Source organism: Periophthalmus magnuspinnatus, chromosome 14, assembly GCF_009829125.3.
Source record: "Periophthalmus magnuspinnatus isolate fPerMag1 chromosome 14, fPerMag1.2.pri, whole genome shotgun sequence".
Lineage (NCBI taxonomy): Eukaryota > Metazoa > Chordata > Actinopteri > Gobiiformes > Gobiidae > Periophthalmus > Periophthalmus magnuspinnatus.
In genome coordinates, this window is record NC_047139.1 from 30,295,973 (window position 1) to 30,312,411 (window position 16,439).

General features: G+C 37.0%; 1 protein-coding gene across 1 annotated transcript in view; it reads right to left on the minus strand.

Annotated features, from left to right (window-relative positions):
- Window positions 1-16,439, minus strand: part of LOC117381009 (protocadherin Fat 3) — a 79,804-nt gene that overhangs the window by 2,856 nt on the left and 60,509 nt on the right. The window contains 5 exon segments of the mRNA XM_055226402.1: window positions 4,249-4,287; window positions 4,527-4,586; window positions 5,844-5,942; window positions 13,066-13,330; window positions 14,132-14,533. Coding sequence (XP_055082377.1) covers window positions 4,249-4,287; window positions 4,527-4,586; window positions 5,844-5,942; window positions 13,066-13,330; window positions 14,132-14,533 — 865 coding nt within the window.

Below are 16,439 nucleotides of genomic sequence, written 5' to 3' on the forward strand. Positions count from 1 at the left end.
TAAACTTGTTTGTGCTGTGCTTTCAGGCTTGTCAAGTTACATTTTCTTAACAATACCTAAGGAGGTGTCTTAAATTAAATATATGAATCTTTACTCAAGTCAAACTCACTCTTGGGACAGCCTGCCAAATGACTAGATATACATAACTCAATCTGTGTCTTGTGTCACTAACTGGTTTTCTGCACAGTGAGCCAGAAATGACATTATGTCCCATTAAGAGGTGTCAATAAATCAATGTGGCTGTAAAGCAATAGCACCTCTGTCCTGACTTATGAAGATGGAAAACAAGTAGCTCACACGACACAGGGGAAATGTTGAAAATGACACATATCTTTGCAAATCTCAATTTGTGACATATGTGATCTGATGTCGAGTGTTTGTGTATCTGTCTCCTTTTAAGACATTCTGAAAGGTTTTGGCCAAAGGAATGAAAAAGCACACCATTTGTAAAAGAATATCCAATGAATGAACTTGGTCCTGTGGTTCCTCGTTTACTCTGACCTGAGTTAAAGTTAAAAATATCAGAAATTGTACTAATGGAAGATTGATGAGTTTCTCCTCGGGGACAAGCAGGTGGCGGACTCTGTGCCAGAAGAGTTATGGTAATGCAGTCCAGTGTAAAATGGATTGTAAGGTCACTGTGGCCTTTTCAGGGTAGTGAATTGCTTTAAGTATAGGGTATTTATAGTTGTGTTGTGTTCTTTGTGTGTTTTATATATACAGTTAATTATATTTGTCCATACTTCCTTCCAGACTTCCTTGTTTATACCCAAATAAATCCCTGAGCCCAGTACTTTTCGAAGCATTTCTAGCTGATGACTGCCTGGATCTGGCATGTTTCCTGTGTGAGCTCAGTCTCCACAGTCAGGAGAAAGGCATTGCAGGTGTGCTGCTGAATTGTAATTACACATTCCCATACATACTGATGTGAATGAGACACCCACCCCCATGTGGTACAGTAGTGATTGTCCTGGGAGTTTATTGCTTTTGCCTTGGGTCAGTGGGAATAGGTTCCTCCACTAAACCATGACTCCAGATGGAAAAATCCCCCCAGCACTCACAATGTGCCTGCTACGTGTGATCAAACATTAAATATGAATAAGAACCTTACATAACCCCACTTCAAACAATCCGAAGTATAATTTAAGTCTTGTGTGAAAACAACCTCATAATTATCCCCACTGCTTGCTCTGTCAATATTTACTGTAGTGCTGGGACTATTTTATGTTGCTTAATTTCTACTGGATCAAAAAAAGACTAAATTCTAACAAAAAGAAGTGCAACCAGTATGGACATTGAATCTACAACATGACAAAGCACAGCATGCACGTGGTTACATAATTTATGTTTAAATTAATGAGACGAGTGAAAAAATCTCATATTGACACCAGCCAGAGGCCTGCCTATGTATGTGCTCTTCATTAGCATTGCCAGCTCTTGGTAAAACATATATAATGTATTTTATGTGCTGATAGAAATGTGCAATTCACTGTGACTGGCAACAAACATCAGAGAGCACATGCCGAGCTGCTGGAACAACCCTGGTTTTGGTTAAACTGAGAGGGGGATTACAGGGAATAATATAGATAAATATGCTTACAATCCACTAGGTACTCTTTGACGAACTCTGTGCAAATTTCATCGTTGCTGGGCTGGTGGCGACGCACTGTCAGTGAAGTGCAAAACAAAACAAATATGTGATGGAACCAAAGCTTTGATGATGAAATGCTCACCACACAAACTGACATACAATGAGGGGTGACACGGGGAAGAGACTGTGGAGCAGAGGGGTCTGGGAGGCAGCCGTTTAGTGCAGGTAAACAGGTCATGTTGCTTTATACGAACGAAAATAGTCATATTTGGAAAACCAGTGATGCTGAAGGACACTGGTGATATATTCCTTTGTTGTTCAATTACAGAATCTGACTACTATGGGCCATATGCTTATGTTCACAGAACAATTTGAAGTCATATTTATTCAACAAATTAATTGTACCAATTTTTAATTCATTAAAACGTGATTCCACAATCCCCTAAGTGTTTGTTTTGGTGGGTTTTGCTGACTCTTATTGGCCTGGAACAACATTTCCTGCTTGTCACCATAGAAATGTTATTATTTTGATTTTATAATATTCCACTGTATGGCATAAAACTTGTTTAGTTCTATTGAGTAATGTTTTTAGTATTGTTTTAACTTTCAGTTTCTGTAGAATCCTAGAGTTGACATGTCACCTCAGTAAAGTTACGCAGTATTACTTTAACCCAAATAAAACAAATCAAATATTTTTTGGTTAAATATGTTCTCATTCAGCCTTGGTGCTGTCCTTGTGTCTTTCTTAAGTTGTGATTTTGACAGATTTGACCAAAGATTATGGATTTATTTGAGCATGTTGTTATTTCCACAGATATTGTTCAGCCCTACAATTCTACACTGTGTAATTATGTAATCAAACAAATCACTTTAGAGCCACTCATTACATACTAATAAATATCATCTAACTGTTTGGTGTCTTTGGTACAAACAGATCTCTGTGCTGTTCATTCAGTCATAGCCGAGACACTTTGTACATCCTGCTTCTTTTAGTGTGAAACAAGTGTCATTTTGTGCTCAAAGTAGCCTAAACTCCAGAGAGATGCTGTGGGCTGGTGAAAGCTCTTTTTAAACTGTCCACAACTTGAGCAGGAGCTTTAATCTCTTAAATGTATTTTAGATTGAAATAATACTTAATGGTCTAAGTGAACAGAGAATACTCATGGGGCTTTTACAAATGTGTGTACATACCAGCAGTACTCTCACTGGCAGTCACTGGTACAAAAATATGTATATGCATAACAGAGGAAATAACAGATGATGTGTTTTGCAGATATAAATCCACTTTTAAAGTTTATTTCACTGGTATATTAGTTATTGTTCCTGTATGGAAATTATGGATTAAACTATAATTTTGGTTAAACTTAGATTAGGTTTACTTAACTGCCTAATAATTACCTGTAGTTTTAAATGATCAGTAATGTCTATCCTTGTTTAAAGTGGAGGTAGACATCAATATCTCAATACATGAAAGAGGCAGGTCAAACTCCATGAAAAGCAGATGTTTGGGGTTAATATTGTCTCTGCTTTGTCCTTAGCTCAGACTGTTTCTCTTGCATTGTGGACTTTATTTCTTTAGAGCCTCAGGTAGCTATGGAGGGTTGATAGAAAGACATGTATAAAGAGACAGTCATTCACTCTGCAAATTGATAGGGTTCATGTTATAACCTTTGATTACGTCAAGATCACAGATTGAGGGTAAGGGCCAATATTATTCTATTGTTAAAAAAAACAAAATGTAAGAAAAATGACCGTAAGCCTAGAACGTCCTTAGCTTTAGTCTTAGTTTTTCACTTTCTGTTAAAATGCAGCCCCACAAACACAGACATACAATGACACACAATCACTTCTTTCACACTGGGAAATAGGTTGGGTTCACATTATAGAATCTGATGGCATCAAAAACTGTCTGGAAATTGCCAATATTGCAGCGTGGATGTGCGCCTATATTTAATAATACATGTAATAGAAAGTCCATGCATTTTAAAACATATTACAGTTTCAGTTAAAATGTGCACAAACTCCTGTCCATGTAAAAAACATCCTTTGAATGGCAGAACATTCTCAAAATGTTGCATAGAACAGAAAGCTGAAACTTATGAATACATATTGGCTGGCATAACAGGAAAAGAAAAAGATAACATAATATAACATAACATAAAATAAAATAAAATAAAATAACATAACATAACATAACATAACATAACATAACTAATCAACAGTCATTAATGTTGTAGACTATCCAGTATTAGTATAAGTATATATTCAAGGGTTTCAGCTTCCTGTTATATGCACCATTTTGATGACTTTTTTTTCACTTAAAAGATATAATATTTAGTTTTAAATTGCTAATTGCTATGACAACTGTCCTAATCTGTCATCATTCCGAAACACTTGTATACCAGTCTTCATTTTGACTGTTACTTGAAAGGTGCCTGGAAACGAGTAGTAAGAAGTCCATAAACAAGAAGAGACTAGACATTTAGATTCAAAGCAAAGAATAGCGACACAAAAGGCAATCTCTTCTGTGCGGGAACTGATAAAGTCTTAAAAAACTGGAGCGTACAGAAGGTTCAGAGGCTTGTGGTTTGAAGAATAAACCAAAAGGGATGGTTGGTTAATAAGATGTTTTTCGGTGGGGTTTGCATCTCACTCACCAGGGCTGTTCCGCCGCGGTTCTTTGTCCATGTTTGACACTACAAAGGTGGTGAGAGAGGATGAGAAGAGAGTTAGATGGAGGCAGTGCAAAACAACAGATCGACAGAGCAAATGGGAAAGAACTGAAGCAAAGATAGATCTAGTTTCATACATAGGTCTACTGACAAAAATATTGGAGGCTGTTTTGTGAATGAGGAAAAAAAAAAACATTCACGTTGCTGAGTAAAAGTCTGGCAGTGTGCACAGGAAAAAGTGTTGAAATAGGATGTTATAGTACCTTCATTTTCGATATTGTTGACTGCATCATTGACAAGACGTATGACAGTTACAATGGAGGCTGTGGAGAGCAGAGAAAGAAATCAGTGAAGAAGAGACTGCAGAACATAAGACAACTCTGCTGCACTGGAATGTTTTAGTGTGTAATAACTGTATAAACACAACTAAATAATTTAACATTTTATGATCTTTCATCTAATACATTTCTGATGGGGGAATTAAGTTGGAATGTTTGAACCAAGTGGGAACAATTTCAAAAAGAAATTGTGGTTCAGATATGCTTTAGGTCTGACTTAGGATAAAATAGCAGTTTGAATGGTCACATTTAGCTAATAGCCAAAGGTGCTAGCTAGATTTATGCAATGCCCACTGCAAATGGAAATGGGAACTAATCTGTTATGTAATGTATTCTATTAATTGCCAGTTCAATTTCAAAATAAATGTGCACTAGGAACGGGGAACCGATTTTTAGTAAAAAATAAATTTAAACAAAATCACAATTCAAAACTACTCCAAGATAATTTTTTGCATATTGCTGCTGTAGAACGAACATGTGTGTGCCCTGACTGGGAGGAGACAGTTATTTTTGCACACAGAGAAACAACATGTCACGACTAACAGCCATCTTTGACATGTATAGTAGCCCTATAGGTGCATAGGTGCCACAGGCAGAGGACACCAGGATTCTCAGCAAACAGTAATTATAAAGGGAAGAAACAACATGAAACAACATAGGAGCCTTATCTTTTGACATACACCCACACGTGCTCATTACTGTGGGAATCCAACCTGTTATATTTAGCCAGAGATCAATGGCAGTGAGTTATCAGGGGGAAAACAAGCTCTAGCATCCGGGAAAGGCATTGAAATAAACACCTTCTGAAGACAAATGTGTGTGGTAGACTGGCACGTGGAGGTATAAAATTATATTGCGTTGGCCATGTACAGTATTGAAAACAAAGTGTTACACTGATGTATAATATATAACAAGTTGTAATTTTGTTAGCATTTTTGGAGTTAAAAAAATATGAAAGAAATGTGTAGTTTTTGTATTGCCTTGCCAATCAACAAGGTAAGATTCTCAAATACTTTACACAGACATGCAGTTTGGACACTGTTTTTTTCTCCCCGATTTCACACGGGTGGGACAGGATTAGCCAGAAAAGGGACATGCATGGTCTGAAAGCATCAAAACAAACATAAATGTTGTTTTGCCAAATCAATGAGTGGCCTAAAAAAGTTTAATTTTGTTCTAAAATTATGAACGATCACCAATGAGCTCATCCATTTCAGATGACAGCAGCGTGTGATAGTGTACCGTTGTCATCAAAGGATTCTGAAGTGTATGAACTGAGTGAGTGGTCCTCTGAGGTGGAGTCTGAGAGACAGGTCCCTTCTCTCAGCAACTCTGGCACATCTGTAATAGAAGACAGACACAATTATACAAATGCAAATAAATACTGTTACTGAAAAATAACAAATACATATAACACAAGGGAACTCAGAATCAGTATGCAAGCAAAATGACTGCAAAATAAATCAATCTTAAAATAAATACAAGTACTCTATGATATATATCTTTTAATTTGATCATTGTTTATATTTTGTTATTGTTGTTATTACTTAAGTACATTCCCATTTGTAAATTTTGTTCACTGACTAGGGCAATAAAGCTGATTTTCTGATTTTTCTCCCACCTCTGATGTCGCTGAATCTACCATCTAAGCTGCTATTAATACTACAATCCATGCTGCTATTTATACTACCATCTTATGCTGCTATTTATACTACCATCCATGCTGCTATTTATACTACCATTTTATGCTGCTATTTATACTACCATTTTATGATGCTATTTATACTACGATCCATGCTATTTATACTACCATCTATGCTATTAAAACTACTATATATGCTAGTATTTATACTACCATATATATATATATATATATATATATATATATATATATATATATATATATTACCATCTATGCTATCATTAAAACTACCATCTATACTACTACTACTACCAACAGCACGGTGGCTGAGTGCCAACATTCATGCCTCACAGCAAGAGGGTTTGGTTCGATCCCCGGGTCGCCCAGGCCTTTCTGTGTGGAGTTTTTCATGTTTCTCCCCGTGTCTGGATGGGTTTCCTCCGGGTTCTCCGGTTTCCCCCATCAACCAAAACATGAATGCCCTTCGAGACAACTGTTGTTGTGATTTTGGGCGTTACAAAAATAAATGAATTGAATTGAATTGAACTACTATTTATACTACTATATATATTACCATCTATGCTGCTATTTATATTAACATCTATGCTATTTATACTACCATCTAAGCTGCTATTAATACTACCCTCTATGCTACCTTTTATACTACTCCTACTACAGTAGCAGTTGGCTTAGAGTTCAGAAGTATGTATGATTTTGTGATGTGGCATATACAGATGCAGTGTCCACAGAGGCTTAAACAATATACAACAGCAAGTTCAGCTTTGTGTAATTTAACTTTATCACAAACTTTTGATCCCAGTGTATCCACTTAAAGATGTGCAGGATGCAGCAGCTGCTGCAGTCACACAGGGCCCACACCTAAACTCGCTCATTATGCACTTCATATGGGCAGATGTGAAGTGGTGAGCTAAAATGGATCAGAGTTAACTCAAATGACTGTGAACTGTCCCAAATAAGTTTAAATGTTATGCAAAATACTGCAAAACATAGTTCTTAAATGAATTACTCAAGCAGAAAGTATTGATAGGGTATAAACAAAGTCTTATCCAATGAATAAAGAGCTTATAAAGAGGATTGCCAGGTTTGCTAATGTGATTAAAAGTTAGTTTGGGCCTTTGGGCTCGAAGGTGGAAAAGTAGGAAAAAGTCTGTGTAGTAGCTAGTTTTTATTTTATTTTTAATTAATTTGTTTCTTGTTCCCAACTCAAGCAGTCCAACCAATAGTTTTTCATTACTTTAGAACTTAGGGGCAAGGCAATTCACCAAGCCTGCTTCTCTATCAATGTAGTGTGTGCATGTGTGTTTGGTGGATGCAGATGGAGCAGAATGGCAGGCTCACTTCTGTCAGTCTGCCCCAGGGCAGCTGTGGCCGCAGAAATGTCCTACCACCAAGTGTGGCGACTATATACTGTATATACTGTAAAATCAGATACATTATTATTAGAAATAGTATAAAGCAATTGTTGACCAGACAGATGCTATGGAATGGTTTGGAAATATGCTTGTTTTATTTTTTAAGGATCCATTGTAAATTCAGAAGGTGCTGCCAAATTAAATGGCCATTATTAACCTCTTGACTCTCTGTCTTTTCCTTGAATTGTGAGGGAAAGTCAAGAATCCTGTCATTGTAAATCACTGTCCCATAAATAATCTAATGAAAAGTGCTCAGAGCACCTCCTCTTTAAGATTGTGCTGTTGTGGAGCGGTCACTGTGTGTCCTTCTTTTCCTCATCTATCTCTGGCTCTCAGGTGCTCGCTCCTGGCTTGTCTGGTGCTCTTGTCTTCTCTGGGTCTGTGGAGAGGGAGCAGCCTTTTTGTGCTGAAGCTGATATTGGATTGGAACATATCCACTCAAGTTAAACTTAAAGTAAAAAAAAATCAAACCTGAATGTAACTTATACAAATCAGCTGAACAAAATTATTACTGGTATTACTGGTCGGTAAAGTGTAAACAACAAGTATATTTACTTTCTTGTCCTACAACAATGGCTAGTAAACTTCTACCACTGCCACTACAACTACTACTACAAGTAGTAATGCTATTACTCTTATTACGGCTGTCTCTTTCTATTGAATTCAGGGCCTTCTATTAGATTGACAGCACTTACTTGTTATGATTATTAGATTTATAAAAAAAAAAATAAAAATAAAAATACACAATATATCTTTGGAAAACTCACGTAAATCTTCTACTTTTGATTAAACTATAAAAGTAAATTTACTATGATACAAAGCAATAACACAAAGTCAAAAGAAAGCCATCACATTTGGTCAAAATGAAATTGATATGTGGTCTTGTTTGGGTGGGCTGTGGTGCAGGTTTATTTATCTGACAAAAAGAATACAGTTTCAATAAGAGCCAAGTGTTTGTTAACATCAGCTCTCCAGGCCTGAGCTGAGAGGAAGCCACGGTCCAACGGCTGTGCAACAAATCCAACCGACCAATGGGAATGCAACAAGCAAGACACTGCCATCAATCACTGTGAATGAGCAAGGCCAGGACTAACACAGCATGTCCACACCAGAACACATCTCCACAAAAATAGATGTATCTTTGTTTTATTTGCTTAATTTCCTTTAGGTGCTAAAACTTGACGACCTGTTTGCTCTAATCCCAGGCATCACTAAGCCAAACCAGTTTGATGCCCAAACTTTTTTTTTTTTTTTTGTAAATCTGCTCTACTTTTTGGGGGGTTGTAAGAGCTGTCGGAAATGTTCACTTTTTTTCTTGGATCCTCCTTGTCAACATCTGACAAGTCTTACAGGTACAAGTGAAGAAATACTCACTTTTGGCACAACCTAAGCTTAGCTATGTTTTTCCAGGTCGAAACTTTGTTCAAACCATTATTGTTGTATCAGACAGTGACAAGGAGGAGGAGTAAATGTGGATGCAGACATGCAATGATTACAGTCCAATACACTGTATCGTTTGTACTTTAATGAAAAAAAATCTATGCCAATAGGTGGCAATTGCAACATTACTAAAACACTCTGTCCCCACAACTCATATTAAGCTCAAGTTTATTGTTAAGGTGCTAGGCATTATGGGTAATAACCTGTTTTTTTTCACTAATGTGTGGCTGTTCATAGAAATCCACTGCTAAATTGCCTTAGTCATGCCAGTGACTGACCATATCTCATAATTTTTGGAAAGAAATGTTCAATCAACACAAAAAACATAACATTTGTTTCCTGGACCATTTCTGAAAGAAAATTCCAAAGTCCAAAGATAACTTTTTAGTGGTATGTAACCTTTGTGATAGAGACCTAACCAAGTTACATATAACATTTGTGGAGAGGGGTATTTGTGTATTTCAACATATTTTGCAGCTATAAAAAACACCTGAAACTGAAGAAATGGAAAATAAATAAAAATATAACATTGCATTCCACATGTATATATCTGCAGATGACTTACAGATATATACCCATATATATACAGATACACATTCCACTTAAACCTCATTCTAAAGATTAACTGTTCCCCTTGTTTGAGTATATCAATGAAATTAAGCCTTGGATGGAAGCCAGTTTTCTAAGTCTGTCACAACTGTGACTGGTCTCCTTTTGCCACTCTTTGCTGAACCCGGGTTGATCATGGATAATTACTTTATATTTGAGAAACATATAAATACAATTGTCAAGTCAAGCTATTTCCTCCTCAAAATCCTAAACAAAGTTAAATCCTACCAGAAATTTTGAAAAAGTCATCCATGTCTTTATAAGATGGAGACTTGACTATTGCATCTCTGTACAGGGTTTGGGTCATGGGGGTACAAAATGCAGCTGTCCCTGTTGACAGGGACCAAAAAGTACAAGCATATAACCCATGTTTTAGCTGTTCTTTATTTCCAGTCCAATTTATAATTCATTTTAAGATTTGAATGATTGTGTTTAAATGTCTAAATGGCACTGCCCCTTTGTAATTGTCTGAGCTGCTCTGTTTTCACACACCTACCAGAGCCCGGGGGTCTGCTGACCAGCAGCTGCTGGAGGTGCTTTGCTCCAGGGTTGTAAGCACATCCAAGCTGCACAGTCTCTTGAGCATTTTAAAGCTTTATTAAAGACTTATTTCTATTTGTTGGTATTTGACACAGTTTCACAGATACCACGGTCTATATTTGAACACTAATGTATGGCTTTGTTGTATTTTATTATTTGCTATATTTTGTGATGCTAAACCTGTGAAGCACTTCAACAATGGGTGTTTTTAAATGTGCAATATAAATAAATGTGATTGATTGACTGATTAAATGCCATACTGTGGAACATTTTTAGCATAGCGGTAACATTGCCATGAGACAAACAGGTGGGATACCTTCCACCTTCAACTAAAGTACAGTTCTAGTATCAATGTGAACTGTTAACTGAACTTGCATAAATGTGTTGTCCAGCATATGTCAATCACTGTTATACTGACTGTAACTATCCAATAATCATCTTTCATTCATAGCATTAAAACAACCAGTCTAATTGTGAGTTAACCTATTTCCCCCTGCACTCTTCCCAAAACAGAATGATGATAAGCCAACCTGATTTGCTTGTAAAGTGTTTTCCACACATTTAATTATTCAGAGCATTTGATTTATTCATGCTGCACCAGGTAGTGACAGAATAACAACCAATGTGTATCCAGGTCTGTTAGCATCTCTCTAATTAATTATACACTTGTTTATGTCTGACCAGATGTCTGAATCAATGAAAAGCACTTATTTTGCGCAATCAGTATTCATTAATTCATATGATAATGACACTACACTTGGCCTAGCCTCATGCTCAGACACACGACAATTCAAGACATCAAAAAGTGTAAATAGAAAGTTATCTAAACGTTTGGTGAGTAATTGTTTTTCCTGGTGTATAATTGCAAAACAGCTTTATTTATTTATTAAACTATTTTTGACTTGAGCAGATTATTCTTTGTTGACATTAATCTGAATAATTGAGGATGATCGTCAACTGAAATAACTGTGGACTTTTTTTTTTTTTATTGTTAATTGTAAGGTGGAGTAGCCTCTTTATTATAACAAAATGAGACCAGAAGAACATATTTTTTTAATTTGTAAACACTGTCAATCAAAAAGCTTCCATTTTAGCACATTTAGCTAACTGGCTAAATTATGGAGATAGAAGGCACACATTTTTTTTGTTTTTTTGTTTTTAATCTCGCTGTGCATTGTATAGTGACAATAAATGTATTCTATTCTAAACAATCTTTTGACTAGTTGACCAGTACAATAATGCTAACTGAACTGAATATTGAATTTTATGCAATGTATATTTTCCATATTTTCCAACCAAACGGAAAATAAGTTCAACAGTACTTCACAAATTACATTATGAGAGTAGATCTTAATAACAAAGATCAAAATGAATTGTAATAAATTCCTTGAAGAAGCAGGAAAAAAAACAAAACAAAACAAAAAAATATATATATATATATATAAAAAATCTCAACTGCATTTTGAACCATGAAGAACTCAGTCCTGTACAGTACTGTAACAGGATAAATAGGTGTGACACAAAGCTTTAAACCTGCTGCCATCTCGGCTCAGAGCAGTGAAAGGACCAGCAGAAGAAACTAGGAAAAAGCTGCATCACCTTGGACCTGCTCGCTGTCCAGCTCTTTTATCGGTCGTGTGAACTTTAAAAAAGTTATTTTCAAACACTCTGTCTGTTTGTTGTGGCGGAAGAGCAGTCCAACAAACTTCTTTAAGTGGACTAGTTTGAACTACTTTGATTTTATAACTTCTTTGAGAGAGGAGGCAAAAAGTAGGACAAGTAACAACATAGGACATCAGTGCTGGCTGATTACCCTAACCATTCAAACAGAAGTGCACAGAGGATGTCTAAAAACTCACTTTGGAAAACGACAGGGACATAATTGCCAATTTCGTCACTGCGTAGGAAAATTGGGTACTTTCTAAGAGGTAAGTAGAGAAATTTGAAATGAAAAGGAAAATAAAAATATGACTTTGCTTCTTACTTTAGGCCATTTTCTTTGATATGTGTGATCAAAAAGCATAGATCAGTGTGAAATAGGCTCAAAGTGAAGTGAGATGGTGTGGTGCAGCACAATGACTGCTTGGTCTCTGTACTCGGTGCCTTTTATGATCTGAAGTTTGCGAGCATGCACTTGTCAGCGTGTGCACATATTCTGGTGGATGCATGTGGTCAGAAGTGAAAGTAACGGATTACAAATACTCAAATTACTGCTTTAGAAGTGCAGCTATTGTGTTTCTACTGTTTCTTAACTACTTAAAAAACATATATTTCTTGTCACTTGTTCACTTGACTCCTCTCCTCGCTCTGTATCACTGCAGTGAATAGTATTTGTTTAAGCCCGTGCTTTCAGATAAAACTACTCTACTCATTATTCAGCTGAAAAGACAGCCTCTACTTGTATTAATCTGATGTCAAAGAAGATTTTGTCAGAATTTTAGTTATTAACTGAGATGACAATTTTAAAATCCATTAGATATGTGCTGAAACGTGCTGAAACGTGCTTGCAAATAATTGATGTTCAAGTATCACAAAAAAAGTGAATGGACGGTAAAATTAAAGACAAAAGTGTAGAAATATAATCTTTTTGAGCAGTCAACTTGAATCACTACACTTATACTGTATACAGCCTTATTCAGTGATTAGGCATCTTTACGGCAATTCAAACTTATTTGTGCCTTGTAGTTTTATCATTCATTTGATTTATTCAATTTTTACCACAAAAATATGTCCAGTTTTTTGTAACAATGCCTATACTTGAGCACCATTCTCAGTACTTTAGTGCATCTGCTGGTCTTACCTTGTGGACTGGTGTCCCTGTGCGTTCGCTCCATCTCAAACGCTCTGTGGCTCCACTGCTCCTCTCTGTGGTCTCTGTTGGGAGGGTCAGAGTCTGGACTGTCCTGTCTGGGCGGTGGTACTTCCCAGGACACCTTATGCACTGGGCTGAGCTCCGGGCAGCGTTGGGAAGACTGTGGCAGGTTTGGGGCAACACTGCAGACTGCGATCCCCCGTCTGTTTGCCCCTCTGCTGATGTTAGACATGTCAGACAGGAAACTGCTCATCTGCAAGAGGGCAAGGCATACAAAAATACCGCATTATGCCTCTATTACAGCCTGGATCACAATGCTTGTCTCCATGGAGATAGAAATGAGACAAGCAGGTGGCAGACTTTGACTAGAAAAGTTACATAGTGCACCTTTAACAGTTTTTTTTTACTAGTATATAATACTGTTTTAGTTTTGGACTAGGTTTAACAGCTTTTGATAATAACCCAACATTGAGGACAATGATTTACATATAGATCTGGCACAGATTTTACATTAGATGCCCTTCCTGATACAACCCACTTTACACAAGGAATGGACCCACATAAGGAGTATACCAGTTTTGACCATAGCTGGATTATTATTAGATTATAATATTGCTGCTTAATAGTGTGGAGATCTACAGCGTATATATATATATTTTCTTTAGCAAAAATGATAGGGAACCAACTGGTAAGTTTAAGACAAGGCACTTTGTTATTCTTTGCCACTTGCAGGCATATTTAATAATTTGGCAGCTGTGAGAATCAACAAGAAAAAAAGACAAATCAAGATTGTCATATTAATATAAATATTTAGTTTTATTCCCCAATGAGCCCTACTTTCATATGAATAGCACTAAGTGTTCCACTAAAGTACATATGATTTATGTATATGGAAATGTGTTTGTATGGCCCTGTGCGGTGAATGCTGTTGTGAGAACACCTGGAGTAGGTTCTGTCGAAATAAGAAAAATACTCAGAATGTATACTATGCGTAAACGTTTGAAAATGGTCAAGATAGTATATTTATTGTTAATAAGTCATTCTCTTTGCATACCTGACTGCTGTCACTTGGTGCAGTCTTATCTCCTCTCAGGGTGGGGCCACCCAAAGCTCCAGGTAGAGGTGAGTGGGCATTGGGGCGAACCATGACCTGAGGAGGACCGCCTGTGCTTCCTCCCACCTCTCCATATGTACTTGTCCCAGGAGAGCCAGACACGCGCACTGCTTTAAACTCAATGCCCTCTGCGCCCACCCCAGTCTTGTGCAGCATGTAGCTTGTTTCTGTTGAGACGGCAGAGACCCCCAAAATGGTCTGAGAAGGTCCGGAGTTAGAGTCTTTCCTAAATTTGATTTTTTTGCGAAATATGACAAAGAGAACGAGGAGGAGGAGGATGACAAAAGCGAGCACTCCGATACCAATGATCTCTCCTGGTCCTACATACGACAGAGGCTCGGCCTGAAAAACAAACAGAAAGAAAGTATACAGTATTTTTAGGAAGAAGGCATGTTTATCATAAAGGAAAAGACAGTAAGGGGTGAGAACAAAACCATCTCTGCTTGACTGAGATCCAGAATACACACTTATCCAATGGAGCCAGTTAAGGACAATCCATCCATATCAAAACAAAGAGAAAGAGAAAAGAGAAAAACATAATGAAAAAAATATCAAGTGGAACTGAAAACATGCGAGATTGTGCAGAATCAATGAGTGAAGCACTAGTGAGAGAAGAGATGAGTGAAGTTTGATTATGTTCTAAATGACTGAAGACCAATGAGCTCCTTCGTTTCACATGGGTCACTGAACTAAACAAATCTGATTGGTCATCTATGTGGCATCATCACCACCTAAACAGATCTCAGGCCTATATGTCACTATTAAGGAACAATTTGTCTGAAAACAGATCCTACAAATTGCACAAAGCAGCGCAATCAGCAAAGAAGAGCAATCAATTCTCACAGCTTTGTATTGATTTCTCTCCATTCTCAAGGAAACCCTGGGTAACACATGAACACACAGACACTAATTATCAAAGGCTTCTATAAAAGCAAATTACAGCTAATTCAAATATGTACAAGATGAACTAGAAAATTTAAACATTCTCCAAGGTCAAATTATGTCTAAAAGCAATCATAGTCTACAGAACATAATGTACAGGGAGTTTGTTCTGAGTCATAACCTTTAACTTTTTTAATTCACTTGGTAGCAGCATTTCTAACGAGGTAAGACAGAACAATAAAAGGTTGAAGTCGTGCAAATAAAAATAGATTAAAACAAAGAAAAAAAGTGTTATACCTAGTTTGCCTTATAGAGATATTTTTGCTTTGCTTGGAATGTTACACATTAAGGTATTTAACTTATCTGTCTCCATGGAGACATAGAGATGGCACCTCCAGGCCAATTTACAGGTCATGTCTGTGGAGAGGTGACCTTGCTCACATTAACAAAACAGCATTTAACATTTCTTAGCAATAAAAAAAAACTGTGCAAGATAGATAAGTTAAATGTGAAGCCGTTCAGGCAAAGCAATTACATCGCCATGGAGACAAGCAGGTGGTGGGCCCCAAACCAGAAAAGTTACACAGTGCCTGGGCGGTGTATGTTTCTCATCATTTTTAGTATTAAGAATTAAGATGTACAAGTAGAAAACAAGGTCTATCTTGTGTTTGCAATCCAGAATGATCTCTGTATTTTTATACAGATTGACATCAGTCTGGTCCCCACGTCCTCCGTGTGTCAAGCATGGCCAAACGTAATCTTGCATTCAGATTTGTTCTTTTCAGTGACACATGTAAAACGAAGGAGTTCACTGGTCACCTATGATTTACAAATGAAATCTAATTTATCTCACCTCAGATGAACAGAGTTTGGTGCTTTGCTGATTTATTCTGCAGAAATCTGAGATGCTTTTCAGCCCCCTGTGTATTTTTTCCTTATTTTTTTCCGATACAAACGGATCATGCGTGTCCCCACCTGTCAATCACACCCATTTGAAAACAGGGAGATTGAACGGTGACCAGACTCATATCTTCATAAAGGCTTGAAGAAGTGTGTATTCTGGATTCCAGGCAACAGTAACTGCATAAAACCTCATAAATAAAATTTCATTGACCCACTGCAGAGACAAAGATGTTTGTGCAGACCTTTTGGGAGGCCACTGCTCAAAATGCTCCTCTGCCTAACGCACTGTGCCAAGTTCAATTAGAAGATGACATAATGCAAAAAGAAGCCAGCTGAAGTGCAGGCCATTTTAAGTAGCAAATCCTGTTTCCTTAATTGATTCACTTTACACTTTTAATCACAGACTTGATGCTTTTGAACATTCAAAAGAAACTACTTTAGTGCAGTAATGAAAAGGGGCTAT